We start from the raw sequence: 24,566 nt of genomic DNA, 5'->3' as shown, positions 1-24,566 counted from the left end.
GCCCTGCCCGCCGCGCTGAGCCCCGCACCGCGCCGCGGGATGTTCGCGCTGCCGCCCGCCCGCCGCCGCCCGTGACCCCGAGCCGCACGCCCGGCCGCGCACCAGGTAAGCGCCGCCGCGCCCGGCTGCCTCTCCCGGGGCGCTCCGCTGCCCACGCGGGACGGGGCATCCCCACGGGGAGGGGGCCCCGGGGGACCGCGGGGGGGCGGAGCCGCCCCGCAGGGCCCGGCGCCGCGCCCCCGCGGGGAGAAGAGCCGGGGCCCGGCCCGGCCCGGCCCGCGGCTGTGGCCCGCCGGCGGCACCGGCGGTGCCGCCTCCGACCCTGGGCAGTGCCGGAGGAGCTAAACTTTATGTGGGATCGCCGCCGGCTCCTCTCCCGCGGAGGGGCGCCGGGAAGCGGCCTCGGCAGCCCCCCACGCCCCATCCATCCCACCGCATCCCCTGCCGGGCGGGGCAGCCCGGGGGTGCCCGGCACGGCGGTGGCCCGGAGCCAGGCGGGGCTCCCCGGGAGCGGGGCCCCGAGGGGGCACTGGTGGGAAACAGTCGCCGCGGAGACGGGCGGCTTGGGAAGAGCCTTTGGGGAAAAGGCTTGGGGAAAAAGCCTGGGGGAAACCCGTGGCCTTTTTTTCCCCGAAAACAAGCCCCAGAGCAGCCTGCATTACGGGGAGGATGCGAGTAGGACTGGGAGGCGGCGGTCCAGCCTAGCTGCCGCCGCATCCGCCGGTCCCTCCGCTGGCCTTCCCCGGGGGCTGCGCAGCCTCTCCGAGCCTCGGACGGTCCTGGCGGGAGGGGAGCGCAGCCTCGGCGGCACTGGGAGGCTCCGGCGTCCGTAGATCGGTTTTTGAAGAGATAAAAGATAAAAATAAATAAATAAAAAATATCAATCCCGCTTTTAAATCGGTTTAAAATCAGCTCTGCCTTTATCGCAGTGATGGGCAGTTCTGCCCATTATTCACCAAGTGCAGTTTGTCCAGTTCATTAGAAAGAGTTGACCAAGCAAAATGAGACGCTTATGAAAGACCACTGAATGTATCCTACCAGAATTTCACGAGGGTTAAGGTGCTTAAAAGTAAGGAATTTTATTGCTTTGATAAATATGTTATGGTTTGGCTTTTTAATTATTTCCTTTTTTTTTTACTTTTGGAGTTAGCACTTCCTGTGACGAGAGACTTGGTATTATTAGCACCAGTTTGAAGACAACCCTGTAATGTTTGCTCCCACAAAACACTCACAGTAGGTTTGAATGATGCTGTAAAAGATTGTACAGGCAGAAAAGTACTTTGCAAGATAGAGAAATTTTAAAATCTCTCTTCCCAATTCAACCAATTATGCATCTCGCCTTCTCCCCACCCCTCACCCCCGCTCCTGCCCCCGGGTGTATTAGAACTGCTTTTACTTTTCTTTTTGGTATGATGAAAGCAGTCAAGAGGGTAGCACTCCCCTGGGCTCGCTCTTCTCCTGGAAAAACCTGTTTGCTCCTGTGGTGCAGATCGGCGTGGAGAGCTGGGCTGAGCACAGTTCTGAGATGATCCCTAATTTTAACCTGGCCTTGTATTCCTGCTGTCTCACAAGTGCCCGTGTCCCAGGACTGCCAGCAAGGCACAGCAGCCTGGTGCTGAGCACCCGTGGTTTCTGAATCATTTCCTTTTCCAGTTACTTTCTGAGTTTGCTGAATTTGTGGCAGCCGTGCTGCTGTTTTCTTCCAGTCTGAATACTGACAGGCCCTGCTAGAGGTTTTGCTGTAGTATAACGTTCTGTGTGTTTTATTTGTTATTATTTACTCTTGTAAGCAGTTTTAGAAATAAGCTTTCTGATGGAAAGGCTGAAAATCTATTTGCTTTGTATGCCCAGTATTGGAAATCGCTAGTGCTGGATTTCAGTGAAAAATATAATCAGAGACTGCTAAATTCTCCTTACGAGTGCTCACTCAGTGCTTTGTGCTATCTTGCAATCAGTTCCTGTACCAGTTCAAGTTGATTTCCTGAGGCAGCTTCATCCCACCTCGGATCTGGCTTTTGAGGCCCACAACAAGGAGCTGTGACCAGGAGGGGGGCAGCATCCGGGCTGGGCAGGCTGGAGCTTTAAACAATACTCAGGTGGCCAGAGGGACAACACAGTGAGACCCAAAATAATGAACTGGGTCAGAGTGCTGGGAGGAGCAGTTCCCCTGATTGTCCATTGACCTCAGTTGCAACTGGTTGAAGTGAGCCACATTCACTGCCAGAAAGGCACTTCCCAACCCAAGGCTTTTTTGAGAGCTGTGGGAAGTAAAAAAAAAAATTCTATTACCATCCAAACAATTCACAATAACAGGAGCTAGAGCTTAATTTTATAGTTTTTGCCTATAAGATGCTGTCCTCATTGTCAGAGTTGTGAAGGGCAGGGGAGGGCTGGCCATATACTGAAAATTAAACAATTGGCTGCTGGAAGAAGAAACCTTCTAAATACTTTAAAACCTTACTTAATAAAGCAAAGAAGCCATTCTCCTTCCAAAATTATTTGTGAAAAGAATGTTAATAAGTGTTGGATTTCACATGTTCGACATAACAGAAACTTTACTTTCTTCTTCATCCTTGTGCTGTTTACCCAGGGATTTTGTGCAACAAAACTCTATTGCAAATTCAAGCTATAGTGCAATGCCTTTTGTTGGGTTTGTGTTTCTAGGACCTCTTTCTGGCTAGGAAGATAGTAGGTTTGAGTCAGCCTCTTGGCCAGGTGTGAGTATGTCATTTGTTCCATTGCTTTCATTCATAACATAGGGCAGGCCCTTCTGTCTTCCCATCCCCAGGCAGGCAAAGTGTGTTAGAGCTGTCTTTTGGCCTGTCAGATCCTAGATGAGCTTTCTGTCACTGTATTAATTTTACATTTTAGTGCCTGGGACATGCAGCTAATCAAACACAGCAGAAACTTTACAACTGTATCAGAGTCATAAGTTTGGACCAGGATGAGGGTTTATTAGGAATTTTTCCAGTACAGAGTTTCTGTACAGTCTCTTTCTCCCTTAAAGGACTGATTTACAATCTGGTATTTGATCTGGTCAGATTTTTAAAAGGTAGGATAATGCCATGCATGTGCTTTGCACATTTCCCACTTGTTTGGAAGAATCCTTAAGATACAGGGCATGTTTTTTCTTGGTTTTGAAGTAAAACAAAGACCTCCCCTGAAGCACAGGATGGCACCGTTCTCCAGGGCAGGTTACTGATACCACTGTTATGACGTGTGTAAAGTTCCACTGAATTTGAACCAGAACATGTGAAAACATTTGGTTCTGTACCATAGTATTAAAAATCCATTTCTCTCTGTCAAAGTAAACTTCTAACTTTTTCTTTGACTTCCAGATGAGCAGAATACAGCCTTTTATACCAACTTCTAATCCTGGGCTAACCTACGATCTGTTGAAAATGGAGATGCTAGCTCACATCTCCCTTTGGTAGCAGCAGTAGTACATAGTGACTTTTTATTGATGGGAATCCTAAATTCAACAGCCCAGCAATAAGACTGCCAACATGCTGAGAACATCTCTAATTTTATTTACTTATCACTGGAAAGAATGTGGGAGTTTGGACTAATTGCTTGCTCTGGAGCATATGGTGAAGCAGAGCACAGGTCGAGCCCTTCCCTGAGTGTGCAGCAGTGTAAGATCCTGACACACGTGCCATTTACAGCTGAATGCAACAGCTCAGAAGTGCAGGTTGCTGTCAGGGGGTTTGGTGCTCTGCACAAGGACCATTATAGATCACATTTTCCAGCTGATGTGAATGTTTGATGAGCTGTCTCAGGGGTAGGTAGTTTTCACCAGTGTTCACAGACAGTATTCTCAGAAACCCCCTTTTTAAGTGTTATGTGACTAAAAAGAGTATTTGCTCTTTGCAGTCATTTAGCCATGATGACATAATTTCAAAGACTTGCACACTTGCTATAGTGTTGTCAGAACCCCTCCCCCAGCAACTGCTTTTATCGCACAGTTTAGGCTTGATGGAAACAGCTTTTTTTTTTTTCCTGTTGTCAACAGACTTTGTGGTGGAATGAGGTTAGAGTTAATCCCTCTTTGGTGGTCTATGGATGAACACTATCCTGAAAAGGTCCAGTAGAGAAGGTAGTCCTGGTTTTCCACTTCATGAGCTTTAAAAGTCATCCTACATGAATACCAATTCTGATTCTGTAGTTACTGGTGTATCTCTTTGAGTGTGTGTAGATCACATGCAATTTACCTGCTTGAATTTATCTATTTTAGTCTTCCTTATTCTTTCAGGAGTATGGATGAGACAGTGAGTTTATTTTTATTATCAGGGATTTTTGTAACAAAGGATGGTTTGGAGGAAGAAAATCCACCACCGGCTTCACACTGAGAATACCTGTATGTTTATCAAGATGTTTTGGGATCCTTGTTTTATGAGACTGTCATGAAGTTTTAGAAAGCTCATTTGTGCTTTGCATGCAAGTGGGAGCAAAAAAGATTCTTTATATGAAAATTCTCCCAAATCATGAAAACAGGAATTCTTTAATGTTTTTGGCTTAGTCACTGCATAAAATGTTTTTAACTAATTTGTCAGCTGGTTGAGCTGCTTAAGACTCAGAATGGACCTTTTGTGCTTCCTGTCCCAATTAGGAATTAATTTTTAATTATATCAGCTGAACATTTTTAAGTATGAGCACTTGTATTAGCCTCAGGTGCCTGTTTCTTTGATGATGAATGGCACTGATTTGTGTGATATTGTCTGTTCTGAGACATTTTAACAGCATTGTTTCTGTCTTCATTATCTCAGTATGCTAAATAGTGTTTGTGGAAAACCTGGTATAACTTTGATTAAAACTTGATGTGATTTTATTTTCTCAATTGTTTAGATTTATTTCAGGAATGCTAAAATATCACCTACTGGATAGTTACTTGCTTGGTGCTTTGGTTTGCTGTTAGTCTTTCACTCACATTAAAACCATTTTGCAGCTCTGGAAAAAGGGCAGGCATCTTGAGTGATAGCCCTGATAAACAAAGAATGTTACTCCCAGAGCAGAAAAATGGTAAGTATTGCCTTTGAAGTAGTCTTTGACATGGTAATGCATGGAGTGTACTTTCCTTTAGATTTGGAGAAATAGCTCAGCAAAGCCAAGTCTCCACACAGGCCCATGTGCTTGGTACAGAAAGAACTCCTATTGATTTCACTGAGACTGTATCTGGCAGTATCTTGCACTGAACATTTTTTTGTTTTTAGTCCAACCAAGTTGAAGTCAAAGAGCTGCTGACAATAGGAAGTCTTTTTGGTGTGTAATACATGAAAAAGTGCTATGACTCAGTTGGAACTAACAACAAGGTTATTGTCTGGGATTCACTGCCAAAGCAGCACTTACTGTATATGTAGGTGGAAATTGCAACATATATTTTGAAATGCTGTTTATTAAAGTTCCTTCCCTCTTCATGTCCTTTATGTCTCCTCTTTATGACCCTTATGTCTCCTCTGAGTTCTGGGTTCAGGTCTTTGAGTTTCCAGTGCCAGAGCAGATTGTACCAAGAGCAGAGCAGGGGGATTCACTGCCACCTCGGAATGCACCACGCTCCCTCCTGGCTGTTAGGCAGATGGGCACCTGAAACCTAATGTACACTGCCTGCTTGCAGTGTGGGCCTCAGGAGCTTGAAGGGAAAAGAGTGGACTAGGTATTCAGCATGTTTCTGGAAGTTACACCCCTTCCAGTTCCCTCCAGCACTAAATCCCTCATTGGCATCTTTCCTGTGGTTGTGGTCCTGTGGAGCTGCGGCTCTGGGGAAGCTTGGTTCTGGCTGTTGACATAATGGAGCACAGCTTTCCAGTTGTTGGTTGGGACCTTTCTGGAGCTCAGGTGGCACAGCCTAGTTGTCCCCAGTCAGTGCATCTGGAAATTAAACCCCTTCCCTACTCTGAACAGCTGTCACACAGGGAACGCACATTTTGTAGAATCACCAAACTGTGGGCACTGGAATAATGTCTTTTGTGAACTAATTGTATTTTGTCTGTTCCCCAGATTGGTAAACTAATATCAACTGTGACGTTTAATTTTGGTGATGTGTAGTATGAAATCAAATTCACTTCAGTGGCTTTTCAGGGGAGTTTTGACATGCTGTCAGTTTGGATTTCCAGAAAACTGGAAAAAAGCAATGTCATGGTTTTGTAGTACTCTTCATTCATATTTCCCAGCAAAGGTACTAAAGAATGTAGATGCCTTTCTGTTTTGCAGCTAGAGAAGTGGTGGCATGGCGGGTTGATGTGGTGTGCACAGGCTGTCCATGTCTGTGTCCCAGCGGGGACTCCTGACTCATCCTCTGTTGTTCCTCCAGGTCACATTTCCTCACCAGCTTCAGCCACAAGGACTTGAATTTGTTTGGAAATACAGTAAACTCATGGACTGTTAAAAATAACTGTTTGGATGCAAATGGTTTGTTTTTAATGTCTTTCCAGTTCCTTTACATGGGATTGATCTTTAAGAAATAGCATCATATGTTTGTACTTCTTACTTCAGAGTGATGGTATTTCTTCCTATGAAAATCTCTGTAGCAGTCAGTGGAACAGAAAGGGAGCCATCCTGTTTCAAACACTGGCAACATAAGCCAGCGTTTAAAGTAGTTTTTCCAGCCAAAAAATGTATTTTTTTTAATTGAATTTTATATTACAGGAAACACCAATGGCAATAAAACTTAGCAGGGAAACTGGTCTCCTGAAATGCTGCAAATACAAGTCAGTAGCAGAGGATTTATCATATGTTACATGGGAACAGACCAAGCACCTACACTAAGCAAAATGCTGGATATTTTGGTCAGTGCAAACATGTAGCAAAATAATTACCAAAACTGAATGTCAGGGTAGTTCAGGCATTATTTCACTGTGTGTACAATGTGTGTGAGAATACACAGATAAGAATGGAACATAAACCCCTTGGGAATTAGGAGTTACTAATTCCAGCCCTTATCATCATATTTTCCCCTTAGTCTAATCTCAGTTTCCCAGGCTTGGTGTCTTGTCCCTGCATCTACTTTTAGTCCTCCCTTGGTTAGGTGATGACATTAAGCAGGTCCATTATCTGTCGTCTGTGGTGCCAGCACAGGCAGTGCCAGGAGCTGTGAGGGGTTTCTGGGCACATGCTGAAAATGAAATGTTCATCTACCAAGATCAAAGGAAACAAACCCACAGTTTCCAAATGTTTATAAATTAGCCAGCAGTAGGCAGCTGTTCACACTTCAGTAAAAACTCTGCTCCCAATTGACAGATCAAATTTTGGGGCATGGGTGATCTGAAAAGTTTTAAATAAAAAGACCACAATTTCTGTAGGGTTCACATCAAATTTGTTTTCCTAAGCTTGTTTCTAGAATGGTTTGAACAATTGTTGGCTAGATCTTAGTTCAGATTTTGTTTTAAATTACGCAGGTTTTCCCTTATGGTTGTTTTGGGGACCTGATCCCACCTAAAAATACAAATTTAGCAAAGTTATAATTGACAGAATATATGACTGATGGATAGCACCAGGCCATTTTCATGCCAGGCTGTGTCTATCAGCTGTCTAGAGGAGACTGTTGCCCTAACCCCTGGGGCTCTGCACAGAACAGTGATTTTGTTTAAATATCCTTTTTGAGAATACATCACCATCAACCTGGCTGCAAAACTCCCTTACTTGTGCTTATTTAACTGTCTCAGTGTGCAGTTCCAAAGCAGGTAAAACACAAATGCAAAATTCTGCTTTCCAGTGCAGCCTCAGGCCTTTAACTTCACCTCCTGGCCCATGGCATCTGAGGCCAAACAGCACAAAACACTTGAAAAGTGACTGTGGTATTTGGGCAGAGTAACAAATGTTTACAATGAAGGATGGTGGGGTTTGGGGTGTGCAATGCCTTGTCCTGTGTAAAAACCCACTGGCATGCAGCCCCTGCACACATGGCCCACAGTCCTTGGGCTCTGCTGAGTCCCTGCTGCCAGGTCACAAGTTTGTTTTGTGTTAAATATGAGCTGTGCTCTGTTCCTTAATGAAGATGAATATGTAATAAATTATGTATGGGAACCAACACAGAGACCTTCTTGCAGTGCTATTCCCAAAAGGCATTTCATCATTTATCCTAACGTGCAGTATGTTTAAAACAGGCAGGAGAGCAGGATTTGCATAGCATTTTCTCTGTTCAGTAGATCTCTGATGTGAAAGACCAAGCAGTGCCAGTCTGAATTGGATCTAGAGGACATCTGAGCTTTGACCCTTTTGTTATACTCAGCTGGGCTGCAGTTGTGGTCCTGCAGCCTCTAGCCCAAGGCTTCTCATGCCAAGAAGAAAGCTCCTTCCCTAGCAGGGATCAGGGCTATTCCCCTTCCACCTGGGGCTTGGTTGAACTCTGCCACTCTTGGGAGGTGGTGATGCTGACCCTACATCTGAAGAGGATTGATGGGATGTCAGGGAAATGAGGTTAAATGACAGCTGGGTAATCATTTAAACATCTTTTCTAGTCAGCTTAAGAAATCCCACCAAATTTTTGTGCTTCCCAGCTGTCAATATCACTATTTCTTTCTCGTCCAGCTATGTTCCTTCGCCTTTTTCCCTCTGCTGTATAATTCATGCCCTGCCTTTGCCAAACCAGCACTTTCTGGATGATAGTTGCCTCTCTGACATCCAGCGGCCCCGATTCTGGTGCACAGCTTTGGTTGTTCCCCCAAAACAGGCAGTGGATGACACTGATGTGATGTGATTAAGCACAAGTCCAAGCACAAAATAACAAAGGGCTTGACTTCTGGTGAGTAACACCTGTAGCACGGCAAACGCAGCTGTGGCAGGTCTCCTGGCTGAGCACATGAAGTGGCACTAGTCCCCTTCTCTGTCACACGAGGGTCAGCAAGGCACGGACACAGGCTGCTGGGCTGGGCAGGGAGGCCACAGCCAGGGCACAGGGTGCTGCTGTGTGTGGTGGCACCGAGCGGGGCCCGGGGAAGGGTGGGGAGCAGCTGGCAGCTCTCCTGACAGCACGGCACAGCGGCCCGGGGCCAGCTCGTCCTGGTGGGAGCTGCTGGGGCTGTGCCTCAGCCAGGAACACGCTGTCAGACCCGCCCGGGGGGGATAAAGGCAGAGCCTCCCAGTTACTCCCTTTGTTTTGCTCACTGTGCAGCTTTTAATGGCCGTGTCTCTACAGGCTGCGCCCGGGGAGCTGAGGTGGGGCAGTGGGAGCGGCAGGTGCTGTTCACTGGTGGCCGAGCCCTCCCCAGCACCGTGGAGTTCTCCTGAGGGCTGCTGCCCGTCCGCGCGGTTACGCTCCATGGAATGAATGAAGCGACTCTGTGAATCCGCTTAAAAATAGCAGCCGGCACCTAGCAAGAGCCTGGGGCCTGGAAGGTGCTGCAAGCCAAAAGCAGCTTTGTTTAGGGTTCTACCAAAGGGGCAGTTTTCTGAGCATTAATGGTTTTGCTTTGTGAAGAGTCTCTCAAGACACAAGATGAATGCAGCTCACTGAGGGCGTGTGTCAATTTCCATGTGCCCCGTGTTTGCCCGTCCGTGTCCCGGCTCTGACTGCTGCCGTGTGTGCTGCTGCAGGCCGGGCCCAGCCGCTCGGAGCACACGAAGCCGTGCGGAGCTGCTCCCGGTGCCGAGCTGTGCAGCACAAAGCCGAGCCAGGGCCCGTCCGCAGCGCTCTGTGCTGTGCTGTGCCAGCGAGCTGGTCCCTTGTGCTGCTGTGGCTGCTGGCACACGGGCCCGCAAGCCCCGGGCTGTCAGCCCCGAGGGCAGGCACTTCGGGGATCCATCTCCTTCCTCTGTGCCCTGCAGCGCCCACTGCCCGCTGCCTCGCTTTTCTCTTCAGCCGCACTGGCAAGAGCCATCGTTACTCCAGACTGTCCTCCCTGCTTCCCTTTATTCCCTCTGATATAAACCAACTGCTGAGAGGCTGGCTTGCTCCACGGTGCGGCGTTCCGCAATCAGCCTTTGATTCAATCTGTTGATTTATTAAGTCTAATTCGGTTCCAATACTTTTGTCTTGGATCTATTTATTCTCCTTAGCTCTTTTAGGTCAATTAATTTGCTGTGTCTCACCCCTAAGCTCCTATGCATTAGCTGATTACTATAGTTTGGTTTTCTGATGGAGTAGGTATCACACTTGTACCTGGATTCAAGTATTTAATCTTATTACAACATTCATTTTCACTCACTAAGTTTTCTACCTTTCTTAGACTTTTTTGAAATAAGAATCACTACTGATTTCTCTCCCAGTGTTTTTGGGTTGTTTTTTGGTTTTTTTTCTTCTGTTTGTTTTTGTAACTGTTTTTGTTTCCTGTTTAGTTTTTTTATTTTTATTTTTTTAATTTAATCTGGAAAACCCACATCTCTGTTCTACAACACTACTTAACAGCCAGTACAACTGGTTTTTAATCCAAGTTACCTTTTTATTTCCTTCTGGTAGCTGAATATCAGATGATTTATCTCATGTACCATTTTATTTTCTCTAGGGTCTGTGGATTATTAAAAATGCAAGAGGAAAATCCCAGACAAGTTCTGGTTTTAACTGAAAAGATTATCCAATATTTAGAACTCTAGAATTTACTAAAGTAGGTTAGAATAATATTTTACAATAAGTCAGATGCCACATTTCTGCTAGAATGTACTGTGCAATTAAATAACATTTTGAATGCAGGTGAACACAAATTAGTAATGCAGCTGAAATATTGAACTCCTTGTCTTTTATCTCCTTGTTACAAGGAGAGATAATAAACTACAGTATATGGTGTGCTGTGACTTGGACTGCAGTGTGACTTTTTAGCATCCCTTGATTTGTTCAAATTGATGATTGATTGAATAGTTTTATTTTGTGCAGACACCTGTTTTGTGTGTGATTATAAATGAGTCTGGCAGTGATTTTGCCAGGAGTGCTACACCTTTGGGTGTAGCAGTGGGGAAGAGCTGGGCTTTGGACATGGCCAGGAGGGATTTTTCAGGTTTGCTCTGAGCCAGGTGGACCTGCTGTGCCTTTTCTGAGGTCTCAGGTGCTGCTGATAGATGTCCTTACCATCCCTGGGGAAGCCAGAATGGAAGAAAAGCTGGAGGGAAGTGGGAGACGAATGAAAACTGACTTGGTGTCATTTTGTTCTGTGTGCAGATGTCAGCAGTGCTGGTTAGCCAAGGCTGCTCTACAGTTCTTTCCAGCATTTTCCTTGATTTTTAATACAGCAAGGGGAGAGGCATTAGGGTTCCTCCAGTGAGTGTTGGAAAATGGTTTTCCTACTTCATCAGATTCAATTGCCATTTAAAGTTTCTTGTGAATGTCTTTTTTCCTCAAAGCTAAAAAATATCATCTGTCAGTAGACATTGTTGGGTTTTTTACTGTTATTTTCATGTGGTACTATTGTCATCATTCAGCAGTGTTTCAGGTTTTGATGTCTGGTGTTGGACTGCAAACCTTCCACCCCCAGAGCTGGGTTTTCTAGGATGGCTCAGAGGGGCTTTCTGTGTGCAGCTCTCCCTCTGCTTGGCCCATTAACCGGGATAACAGTATGTGCACTCCGCTAATGAGGAGTCACGCTATGCAAACAACAGCCTCTGAAGGGAACAAGGGATCGGGGCAGCATGTGTTTGTGGTATCAGAACCTAGCTGCCTTCATCTAAATTCCCCACACGTCACTTAGGAGAAATGAAGCAAATATATGATACAACAAAGACCCCTAAAAATACATAGTGAAACCTATAAAAAACAACAGCCAAAGGATTTTTTGGTCTGAAAGCTGTCCCCTCACAGTAATTTGCAAGATAGTTTCCAGTCCCATCTGCTGTCAGGCACTGCCCCTGATTCAGTGCTGCTGCCTTTCATAACGCTGTGGCTCCGATCCACAGTTGCTTGGGTGTCTAACCAGCGACTCCTCGGTCTCCACACGTTTCCGTGCATGTGAGCACTTGCGTTTTGTCAAGAATGTCCACTGCAGGAAACATGTCTTTACCTGACACTCAAATTGTTTATCCTTTTGAAAAAAAAACCCCTTACAAATAGTATTTCTAGAGGCTGTGCCATCAGAATATGAAAAAGCACTCCTAAGCCATTATTGCAGGGGTGGGAAGAAAATGTCGTGATTTTAAAGCAAGCTGTTGATAGGTATTCTTGGGTGTACTGATGGCATTCCAGTCAGCCAGCTGGCCTCAAAACCTGATCCAACAGTAGTATATGTGTTACAAAACTTTGAGCAGGACTGTTGCATGGCAACTGCTTAGCTAACATTTGTATTAGTGGATTCCTTTGAGAATTTTCTAAGTTTTTCAATGCTTGATTGAAAAAAAAAGAAAGCTTACCAGCAGCTACTCAGTCACCACCTGCATTTTATGTGGAAATGAAAAAGAGAAGGGTAATTCTTTATCCATGGCAGTGAAATGCATAGGGGAATAGAAGAGAGATTGTGTAGGATGTTCTTCAGCTCAGGTGCCACTGGGAGCTGCCAGCAGAGGTTTAGCTGAAGGAGTGCTGGGCATGTACTTAAAGCTACTTGGGGCACTTCCAGTTGATGAGATCCACATTTTCCACCTGTATTTATAAAAGAAGAGCGAAAGGCAACAAAGGTTTGTCCCAGCAGCCCCCCAGCTTTTCTCTGCTGTCGAGGTATGTCTTCCCTGATATGTCTGCTCACATGTGCAAGACAAGCACACAAAAAGCAGAATTGTGTTTCCTGGCTGCCTGCCATTTGATAACAAATTCTGCATTCCTTGCCAGCACTGCAGCCATCCAGGCCTAGTGGCAAAGATGCTGCCAAGCCTCTGACCTGGCTGTGTGAAGTCAGGCTTGCATTGCCATCATTTTCACTGATGGTCTATTAATTTGAAAGTGCTATGGAGGACAGTCTGCCTTCATCTTGGGGATTGCCAGTTGTGCAAGAGGCATGTGTGGTTTCATCTGGCATTGTAGCCTGTGTCCTGGGGACAGATTTTGGAAGACAAGAAGCTGAGAGAGTGATTCTCCTGTCTGGCCAAGTAGTGCTTAAAGAAACATGGAAGGATTGCAAGAGGAGAGGGGGGCAAGGAACAAAAGTTTTTATGCTACTCAGCTGCAAAGCCCCAGCCTAGCTACTAGCACAAGTTCATTTACAGACTTCTGGGGACTTTGGGGACTACAGTACCTCCTGAGGATCAGATGGGCAGTCAGAGACAGAGCAGTCCCTGGGAAGGTGCCAAAGTGAGCATCCTTCCACACATGTATGGTCAGCTAGTGGGAGTCAGTTCTTAATCCTTAGGATGGTTGTACACTTGCAATGAATTGCAGCCATTAGGGCTTGAATAATTCCCTTCCTGTTCCCTGGCTCTGAATGAACTGAATCCCCTAAGTTCTTGGGCAGCTTCTCAGCAAGTGTGTGCTTATCACTCAGCCTGCACAGACATGGATGTCACCAAACCCACATTAATGGGTCCCAGTGTGCAGCTGAATCAGGATTATAGACTTGCAGTATTACTGTGATATGAACTGATTGTGCCGAGCATTTATGATGTTAGTTAATGGACAAATTTTTGTTAATTGCCCTTGGGAGTATTTTTGTTACATTCCCATCTGAATTTATCTTTCTGCTGTAACTTACTAAGGACTTTCAGTACTGGTTTGATCTCAGGGATTCAGTTACACAGGATGCTGTAGGCTTTGATATCAGCTGCTTTGCCTGTACATGCTCATGTGCTAGCTGATTTTTCAGAGGACATGGTGATGTAAGCCTGTGCATCAGAGGTGAAGATAAAGCCCTTGATCTGGCTATAGTTTTGGTTACCTAAAGCACTTTAGGAACTTGCATTCAAAATGCAGTAGATTTTAAAATTGCAGTGAGTATGCACAAAAATATTCCAAAGCATTCCTGAAACCGCTATGAATAAAAATGAAATGAATGAAACATGGTATTTAAAAAAGTGTGTGAAGTTTGAATGCAGGACAAGCATTTCAGCCAGATCTTTGAGATCAAGGCTAATGTGTATGACGCTGAACATCTCTATCTACAGAATGGGCTGGTTTTCAAGGATGCAGAAGGCCTCACTGGCCCATCAGAGATGTCTGGAGTCAGCAGAGAGAGGGATTTGCCTGCCTGCATGGATGGGATTGCAGGCTCTCCCTTCCTCCCTGTATAGTGACAGCATGAGCATCCCTCTTCTGAGGTGGGGTGTCAGTAGCTGGGAACTTCTATGCCACATCCTGTGAGTTCCAGTTACAGAGGGGTTTTTTTCACTTGCTGGCACAGTGTGAGGGGTCGGAGCTGCAGGAGACTGAGCTGGCCTTGCTCTTTTGCAGGACGATGATTCCTGTGACCGAGTTCCGGCAGTTCTCGGAGCAGCAGCCGGCGTTCCGGGTGCTGAAGCCCTGGTGGGATGTGTTCACCGACTATCTCTCGGTGGCCATGCTGATGATCGGAGTGTTCGGGTGCACCTTACAGGTAAATCAAAGGGCGCAGAGGAGTGGCTGCTGAAAGAACACCACAAATGAGGAAGGGCCTTGGGAGGATGGTGTCCCATCTTGTTTTATCTCTTGGGCTCACCATGAACAAAGCAAAAATGTGCTGGTCTGAGGATTAAAGCTGTTTAAGTAGCAACATCAAATAACACAGACCAGATTTTTAGCAGCTGTGAATCAGCAGACTTGCAGAGTCAATGGAACTGTGCCAACTAAGATAAGAGCTGTTGGTTTGGCTGGTGTCTGGATCACTGTTTTCACCTCAGTTTAGCATAAAAAACCAGATTATCAACTCCAGTTCTTATTTGTCACCATTTTACTGTTTGAATGTTTAAAAAATGGAATTTTGTAATTCCTGTTTTTCTTTATTTGGCAGATGGTAGTATTATTTCTGTCATTATGCTTTTAAAGAGATTCGAAATTAATTTGCTGATTTTATTAACAACACCCACAACTAATATTATGTCTCTTCCATTCCAAAATGTCTCTGAGGATGCTTACACATAAACAATTGACATTACTGTCAGTCACTGTTAGTTACATTCTGCTGAAGAGCCAAAAGCAGAAAAGAATTGAAAAATACTGTTTGGGATGGCTCCACAAAAATATAAAGTTACAGTATGGGTTCAAACATGGATCTCAGGTTTCTTGGCATGACTTTGAAGTGGAGCTAAAGGGACACACAGAGCTCTTATTTCAGAGGAATTTGCTCACTTACATGGCCGAGGATTTAGATATACTGTGTCTCAAATTTCACATTAAATCAACTGTAGTTTTGCCTGTATTCTCCATTCTAAGTATTTTCAGTTGATACAACATTCATGTTTAAAAATCTCTTTATATAGACCTGAATTTTGAATTAGTAGATGTTTGCTTAACCACAGAAAGTAAATCATCTGTTATATCTGTTATCTGTTTTAAGTTTACCTGCTTGATTGGAGGAAGCACACTGGAAAATAATGTGTGGAAAGACTGAAATAATGGACAAATTGTTTTAATTCCAACTTATCGTGAGATACATAAATCCAGGACGTAGTTAAGGGTGTATATCACAGTAGCAGACACTTTGCAGACATAGATTAACTACAGAAGTTTTTGATGTGTCAACAGTTATGGCACTGATACTGTCCAATACACATGTGGTCTTATCTCAGCATCTCCGTACACCAGGGTGGGTCATCAAGGATCATCTGATTTTGGTAGCTCTTGTTGCATACCTTATATTTAGTGCTTTCAACAACTGTGATGTCAAAGAGTACATTTACACTACACACACACACACACACACACACACACACACACACACACACACACATGTTCTTAGTTTGGGCTAATCCCAGTTAGTCTTTCAGGACAAGTAAGAGAGCTCCTTGGTTTATCACATTTTAAATTCAGGCCTGTAGGGAGCCTTTCATTGAACCCAGAACTTTTATCCCAAATTAAACCAAAGGTAATTGGTCCCTAAAGGCACTCTGACCTCAGTTTGTCAACATGGATGACCATCCTTGATTAAGAAAACTTCTTGTTTGGTTTTTTTTTATAGATAGACTCAAGAACAGAGCTAGATTTTTTCCCCCTGCTGTGTAATCCCTCCTACGGAAGCCCCCATAGAGAGGGACTCTGGACAAGGGCATGTAGTGATAGGACAAGGAGTAAAGGCTTTTAGCTGAAAGAGGGTAGGTTTAGATTAGATGTTATGAAGAAATTCTTCACTGTGAAAATGCTGAGGCAGTGAAACAGGTTGACGTTCCCAGGGAAATTGTGGATGCCCCATCCCTGAAAGTGTCTGAGGCCAGGTTGGATGGGGCTCTGAACAACCTTCTCTAGTGGAAGGTGTCCCTGCCCATGGCAGGGTGTTGAAAGTAGATGATTAAGGTCCCTTCCAACCCAGATCATTCCATGAGAACTCTATATATTATAAGAAGCTAAATAAAATTTGTATCCATGCACACACAAATGTCATCAAAGAACTGTCCTTATTTGTCTTTATTAAGACTGAAGATTAATAATGTCCCAGCACAGATATGCTCACATTAGCCCTTTGTCAGCCATTTTTGGTGTGATAAGACATCACAGTGTGAGAGTACAGCCACGTGAATGCAGTTGTGCTGCTGTCAAGCCTAAGCTATCTCTGAACATCTGTAGCCACGGTGAATACACCTGGCAGTAACAGTCTGTCTCTCAGGAGAGCAGAGCAGGAGATCCCTGGTCTTTTCTGGAAGCATTCCCCACATTTCTCCTTTTTCTGGTCTGTCTCAATGACCTCTTATTCAAATTAAGGAAAGCTAACCATGGATAGAAAGGAGTGGCCTAGTTCTTGGCATATAGAACAAGTGAGCTGTTGAGAATAATAATAGCACAGCCTGTGGGGCCAAGTAGCAGGCTGTGCAGAGGAATGCCTGGCAGCTGGAGATACTCCAAGGACAGCTACCCATTGGTGCTGCCACCACTGTTTGTATATCAGTTCAAAAGATATCTTCTTGTGTGTTCCAGGTCATGCAAGACAAGATAATATGCCTTCCAAAGCGCGTCCAGCCTTGCCAGAACCAATCCAATAGCTCAAACGTGTTTAACACAATACCAGATACCACCACCCCCCTGCCACCACCGAAGCCATCCACCCCTCCAGCTACAGTTGAAATGAAAGGACTCAAGACTGATTTGGACCTTCAGCAATACAGCTTTATAAATCAGGTGTGCTATGAGCGGGCTCTGCACTGGTATGCCAAGTACTTCCCTTACCTTGTCCTTATACACACACTGGTCTTCATGCTGTGTAGTAACTTCTGGTTCAAATTCCCTGGATCAAGCTCCAAAATTGAACACTTCATTTCAATACTTGGGAAATGTTTTGATTCTCCCTGGACAACAAGAGCTTTATCCGAAGTGTCAGGGGAAGACTCTGAAGAGAAGGATAACAGGAAGAACAACATTAACAAGTCTAATACTACTCAGCCAAGCACTGAAGGCACTTTGGTCAAGACACAGTCTTTAAAATCAATCCCTGAGAAGTTAGTTGTGGATAAGGGAACACCTGGGGCATTAGATAAAAAAGAAGGTGAACAGGCCAAAGCACTGTTTGAAAAGGTGAAGAAATTCAGACTGCACGTTGAGGAGGGTGATATACTCTATGTCATGTACGTTCGCCAGACTGTACTTAAGGTAATTAAATTTCTTATTATTATTGCTTACAACACAGCACTTGTCTCAGAAGTTAATTTTACAGTAGTCTGTAACGTTGATATTGAAGACATGACGGGATACAAGAATTTTTGCTGTAATCACACGATGGCGCATCTGTTCTCTAAACTTTCTTACTGCTACCTGTGCTTTGTAAGCATCTATGGCCTGACATGCCTTTATACACTCTACTGGTTGTTCTACCGCTCACTGAAAGAATATTCTTTTGAGTATGTTCGGCAAGAGACGGGAATCGATGATATCCCAGATGTCAAGAATGACTTTGCTTTTATGCTTCACATGATCGATCAGTATGATCCTCTTTACTCCAAGCGCTTTGCTGTCTTCCTGTCTGAAGTCAGTGAAAATAAGCTGAAACAGCTGAACCTAAACAACGAGTGGACTGCAGATAAACTGCGACAGAGGCTACAGACAAACTCCCACAGCCATCTGGAGCTACAGCTTTTCATGCTTTCCGGACTACCAGACACAGTGTTTGAAATTACTGAGCTGCAGTCTTTAAAACTTGAAATAATTAATAACGTAATGATACCAGCAACCATTGCACAGTTGGACAATCTCCAGGAGCTCTCATTGCATCAGTGCTCTGTGAAGATCCACAGTGCCGCCTTGGCTTTTCTGAAGGAGAATCTCAAGATCTTGAGTGTCAAGTTTGATGACATCAGAGAACTTCCACATTGGATGTATGGCCTTAGAAATTTGGAAGAGCTCTATTTAATTGGCTCCCTAAGTCACGATATTTCTAAAAACATTACACTGGAGTCTTTTCGGGAGCTTAAAAGCCTAAAAGTTCTTCACATAAAAAGTAATTTGTCCAAAATCCCACAATCTGCAGTTGATGTTTCAAGTCACCTGCAAAAATTGTGTATCCATAATGATGGCACTAAGTTAGTGATGCTCAACAACCTGAAGAAGATGGTCAACCTGACACAGCTAGAATTGGTTCATTGTGATTTAGAGCGCATACCTCATGCAGTCTTCAGCCTTCTCAGTCTTCAAGAATTGGATCTAAAGGAAAACAACCTCAAATCCATTGAAGAAATCGTAAGTTTTCAACATCTGCGGAAACTGACAATTCTAAAGCTGTGGTACAACAGTATAACCTACATCCCAGAACATATAAAGAAACTCACTAGTCTAGAGCGGCTTTCCTTCAGCCATAACAAAATAGAGGTTCTTCCGTCCCACCTATTCCTATGCAACAAAATCAGATACTTGGATTTGTCTTACAATGACATTCGCTTTATCCCACCTGAAATAGGAGTTCTGCAGAGTTTACAGTACTTTTCCATTACCTGCAACAAAGTGGAGAGTGTGCCAGATGAACTATACTTTTGCAAAAAACTTAAGACGCTGAAAATTGGGAAAAATAACTTGTCAATCCTTTCACCTAAAATTGGTAATTTGACATTGCTCTCCTACTTGGATATTAAAGGCAATCACTTTGAAATCCTCCCACCTGAGCTCGGTGAGTGTAGAGCTCTGAAGAGGACTGGTTTCACTGTAGAGGACAACTTGTTTGAAACTTTGCCTTCTGATGTCAGGGAGCAAATGAAAGCTGAATAAATTCTTCTTGCTCAGTTTTACAGAAATAACATTTCTACCAAAAACGCTCTAGAGAATGCTCCAAATATGCATTTAATTTGTAGTTACATTTTTCTTTTTCAAATCTTTTCTGTACAAATTTGAGTAAGGAGTACATATATTTTTAAAATAAAATTTTCTCATATTTTTTCACTGTTTTAAGATATTTTTAAGTTTGTTTTGCCCTGAGAACAAGGGCATCTGTAACTTAATTTTTACTGGTAAAAGTAAATGATTTTGTTTGCTGGTTTTTCTTGCCATTTCCTAATCCTATTAGGGAAACTGTGTTTAAGATGTATGCTTTGGGTTGCATATTTTGCAATAGATGATTATATTGTCTTCCTAGTTATTGTTAATCCCCTAGGACATGGTCTTCAACAGGTGGTGCTGCAGGTGTTGAATGCCTTTGTTTACTCTTTTCTTCAGTGGCAGTAGAAGGTGTTCAACATCTAACAAGATCAAATCTAAGCGACAATCCCTTTCTACTTACAACAGTGTTTTCTCAGATGGTCAAAGCAAATAGAAAAGGTTCTTTGTGTATTTTAGCAGGTGGGAGGGAGCATGCAGAACTCCTTCAGGGTCTATTGGCAATTCAGCCTGGCTGCCCATTCACAGACTGCACTGAGCAGGAGGCCCTCACTGCTATTTCCTCTCTGGTGCAGGAGGAGTAAGGTCACAGTTCACAGTGGAGTTGGGACCAAAGTGACTCATGTTGAAGGTTTTCCTGACTGTGCAAAGGGATATGGCTGCTCATTTCCTACTAACTTGAGTGGAAGGGGTGCAATGAACTCACCGTATTTGAAATGCCAGCTCAGCAAGATGAAGTGCTGTCTTGAAAACTCCATCTTCCCTTAAACACCAGTGCTGCAAGAGAGAAAGTGCCCTCTGCCTCCTCAGCCCACTTCCCCACCAAATTGCTTGGCACCTTCTAGGAACGGGATCCAGAAAAACCCTTGGTTTGTAAAGCTCCTGACTAGGAAATCGCCTCTGGAATCAATAATATGCTCCTTGATGTAGCTTGGGTAGCATAAAACTAAGCTCAGCACAGGAACATTTGCAGATTTGCAAAAATTGAGATTAAATGAATACATTAGTTTCTCACAAGTCTCATCCTACCCATCATACCCAAGGACAGTGATGAAGGCTCTGTTTTCATCTCCCAGAGAGGAATTAAATTGGAAATCCTGCAGTTGGAAGTTTGCTTTTTAAAACAATGTAATCTCTGATGATTATACATCAGGTTGGGAACTTTATCCTCTGAAGCCATGGTCAGCTGTTTACTTAATCCAGCCATTTGATTTCTTCTAGTCAGGTTTTAAAGGGATGTGCTGCTCTCAAGCTAATTTAAGTTTATCAAAAGTTGTAAAATATTTTGCTGGGAGGAAATCTCTTCATCGTATCCAACAACACATATTTGAGTCAGATGCAGGCACAAAATAAATGTTTCACAAGAATATCTAGGAATAAGTCCTTATTTCTCTAGGAGGCAATGCTGTTCATAAATTGCAGACGTCGAATTGCTGATTGTTTAAATTTATGTAAAATATTTGACAGTTGTCAGATTGGTTGCTCTTAAATGTTTTCTAATTGCTATTGTGAGTCTTGAGCTACAGTTAATCTGAGTTCTTGAGCTTGGTACAAAAGCATACAGTTGGTTTAAGAGTATGACTTATAAAGGTGGGGAGACAAACTACAATGGGAACTTCCTCATTAATCCAGGGTGTGCTATGCAACTTGGTGTGTGAGCTTGCCACAGTACCAGGTCAGACTTACTTCTTGCGCTTGGCTATGTTCTGGAGAAGATCCATGTGACTAATCAAAAATGGGTCAGGCATGAAGCAATCAAATCAAACTTTTTTAAAGGGGTTTGATTTAGTTCTATTAAAGACCTGTAACTGAGGTAGCTATTGCAAGAGCTACCCTTACTAGTGTGTGGAATGAACGTACTGGAACAGCTTGGCAGTATATATATTCTAAATGTATTTCACTTCGATGTTATGTGAGGAAGAGAAACATTTCATTGCTCATATTAACCTAATTATGTAAACCAAAGTGCTTTTGTCCCTGATGAATGTAAACTGTTTGAAATGTCCAGGTAATTGGTGGAGCTGTATAGTTCTCTTACTTATATTTTAAATATGGGATTACATTTAAAGTTTTTTAAAAAGTCTTTATATTCCTAGATGTAGCATTTTAAATCCCTAATTTATTTTGTGTCTAATGTTGTTTCGTGTGTAGTTTGTGGTCTGGTTTCTGGGTGGAACTTATGCACACCTCGTAACTGAAGGTTGGAGACATGTTCTATGCCATTTTTGTAAATACATCACTTAGGGGATGTGGGGTTCTGTTTGTTACTGATTATATTTATACAGTGCAACCCCTCACGTGGACACAGTTACATGAGTATAAAGTGCCTTGTGCTGGCATATCTTTATTCACTTTGCTAGGAATAAACTATACCGGTCTAAGCACTTTAATGCTAATAACTGTATCTTCTCCAAGGGTGTGGTGAGCTGAGACAGCTTAGTCAGTCTGACACCTCACTGTCAGCAAAAAGGGGCAGCTCCCTCCTCCTCCCATGCTCCCTATTCCTGCCAACATGTTCCAGCTGCTTCTCATGTACATTTACAGGTCTGGTGCTGGTCTTATCCCTCCACAGGACAAATCAACTTTTTAAGCCAGCAGAAAATGGTGCCAGTCTGAAAAAGGGACTAATTTTCTGCTGGATCAGCTCTCTAAAGGATTGGATGGACACTAGGACGGGAGTAACAAGGGGACAGGACTCTGTAGCTGGGGTCTGTACAAGGAGAAGGTGGGGCAAGTCCCTTTAGAGATGCTAGGCCAGTTCATCATCTTGCCAAGCCATATGCTTGGAGAACTGTGCTGTTTTATGTATAGCAGGGTTAGGCAGCTTGGCTTTTGTGAGTAGACAGCCCTCAGGCTCACAGTGGATGATAAAATATCACATTACTGTTAATTTCTTAATGAAACAAACTCAGGTAGCTGCAGTGTTGACTTTTCTAAACTTCTTATTGTCTATTCTGGGGTGTATTTTCCAAACCCATATTACAGTAACTTAGATATGAGTCAGCTGAGGGAAGATGGTTTCCTAATTCTCTATAACATCCAGGAAAATATGTAAAAGTGCCATATTTACTCAGTGAATCATGTACTGCTCATATATATATTCACATGCAATTCATACTAGACTTTCCTGTGACCAATAGTATTTGACTTAGAGTGGATGGACATTTTGTGGACAATACTTTAGCATGGTTTGTATATATACAAAGAGTTTCTATAACTACTTATATTAATCAGGTGCCTAACAAGTATGACAGTTCCAGAATTCAAGCACGGCATTTTTTCATTACTGCTTAAAAATAATAAAAATCCTCCTTTGTAACAGAATTCGAGATGACAAAGATTGCATCAAAAGTAAGAAGACAACCTTCATAGTGCATTGAGCCTGACAAGCAAATCTACTTTGTGATCAAAATCTGGAGATGTGCATCTCCCCCTCTGTCAAAATTAGAATGGATATTTGTGCTGACCTCGTGCATCCAGCCAGCCCAACAACTTTTGCAAATTCTGATTGGAAAGCGCCTGCTCCAAGTCTTGTATCACTTTTCTGGCACGTCAGTAATTCATGTACTTAAGTGGTGACGAGTTCTGTAGGAATGCCAAGAAAAAACTTTGAAATTTGACCAAATGAACAAACTTAATTCTGTAGCAAGAATCTTAATATGATAATAGACCTGCATAGTGTTACATTGCAATATAGTCCACCCAGAAGAAAACAGAAATAAAATGCTCTTTTGTAATAATGACCATTGTCAGACTGCAATGTGATTATTTGTTTGGGAAACACTTTGTTTCTGGGTTGCCTAAAGATCAAACATAACCATCTTTTGGGTTTGGTCCCTTGGGAGGAAAATCAAGAAAATATGCTTAAAAAACCATTGTTAAACTTGACAGGATTTACAGCTGCATGGTCTTGCTTCATGTGCACCTCCTTCCACTGCCTTACTCCAATGGCCAGCAAAATGGCCAGGAAAAAAGTCATTCCCACTGGAGCAGCTCCCCTACTCTGGTTTCTTTGTTCTACCAGGGCTTGGGGGGTATTCTGGGAACCCTGCCAGCCTGCAGCCAGGGATGTGAGGGCTCCTTCCTCCCCCATCATGTGCCTGCGCTGCCAGGGAAATGGTGCTGTTAGTCCTTGCGTCTGACACACTCTCCTATAAATCTGAGGAGATTTGGAGATTGCTCCAAAGGCAGTTGGGCTGCCTGCATTTGGTATGGTATGTTTTCCTCGTTTCTGTTTCTTTAAGTTGTAAGGAATACTGTGTTTCAGTTTTGGTGTTTCATACCAAGATAGTGCCTGGTTGATGTCTTGGCTTCCTGCCAAGATGGAGCAGGAATTCGTTCTCTCTGGTGCTCATGGTCCCAGTGGAGGGAGGAGAGTGGTAAACACAGCAGCCTGAGTCAGCTTTGCCTTTGGGTAAGGCCTGGCAAGGGAGCTGGCATGGGGACATGCTGCCCCTTGAGCATGGTGGGGCTCACAGAAGAGATGTAGGGGAGTTCCACAGTGCCTGCTTTTACCTCCATGCAGTTCCTTTTGAAAATGTGGAGGGCTGGGAAAGCGGCCCACTCCTCACAGCGCTGCTCCTTCCCACCAGCCCACCAGAGATACCATGTCACGGCCACATCCAGAGGGTTGGGAGCCATGGCACAGGTGTAACTTGGCTGCCAAGGGGATCCCTGTGGCAATGTCAGCTGCTGGTGAAGATGTCACCCTGTTTATGAGTGTGCTGGTAGTAGGAGATGTTCATGGCCTGAGGTAGCTGAGACCTGAAAACCTCTTGCACTTTCCTGAATAAGTGTGTTTGGGAGTGGGATTTAACTGGAGCAGGTCCTGTGCCCAGGGGTCTTCCAGGGCACAACCCCACCAGCAGCTATGTCCTCTCTGCCAGCAAGAGCAGTGTGTCCTTCACTTCATGCCAAATAGCTACTGGAAATTCCCTGTAACCATGACAGTTTGTACATCTTCATATATTACATTTGATAAATGCACTATATGCTTTGGTAAAAAAATTGCATGTCTGTCCTTGTTTCCTCCATTGGGTTGTACATGAAGCCCTGAAGATTCAGATGAAAAACAGTTGCTGTTTTTCTTATTTTTCCTCTGTGATTGCCTCAGAAATACCCCTCCTACCAAGGGTGCAGGTCTCCCCCCGCCTTCTCCAGCCCCACGAGGAGCAGGTGCCTGGGAGCAATGGCGCACAGGCAAAGGCTGGGAATGCTGCAGGAGTATGGATACAGGAGGGGATCTGACAAGAGGGTGAGGATGACCCCTCAGCATCCTCCCTGCTGGGGCAGTGGCAGTGCAGGG

At 44.0% G+C, this 24,566-nt stretch overlaps 1 protein-coding gene across 2 annotated transcripts; it reads left to right on the top strand.

Moving 5' to 3' along the window:
- Nucleotides 1-23,004, top strand: LRRC8C (leucine rich repeat containing 8 VRAC subunit C). Of its 2 annotated transcripts, none has more exons than XM_014250695.2 (3): nt 1-105; nt 14,231-14,372; nt 16,883-23,004. In XM_014250695.2, exons 2-3 carry the CDS (start codon nt 14,235-14,237, stop codon nt 19,154-19,156), a joined length of 2,412 nt encoding a protein of 803 aa, XP_014106170.1. In that variant the 5' UTR covers nt 1-105; nt 14,231-14,234; the 3' UTR covers nt 19,157-23,004. The 2 variants fall into 2 exon arrangements, with proteins under 2 accessions (XP_014106170.1, XP_005521053.2); XM_005520996.3 differs by lacking the exon at nt 1-105 and adding an exon at nt 14,049-14,136.
- Nucleotides 23,005-24,566: the final 1,562 nt, after the last annotated feature.

Source organism: Pseudopodoces humilis, chromosome 10 (assembly GCF_049639895.1).
Source record: "Pseudopodoces humilis isolate 2021_Gansu_Grassland_sample_001 chromosome 10, ASM4963989v1, whole genome shotgun sequence".
Classification (NCBI taxonomy): Eukaryota; Metazoa; Chordata; class Aves; order Passeriformes; family Paridae; genus Pseudopodoces; species Pseudopodoces humilis.
This window is presented reverse-complemented; position numbering and strand designations above follow the sequence as displayed.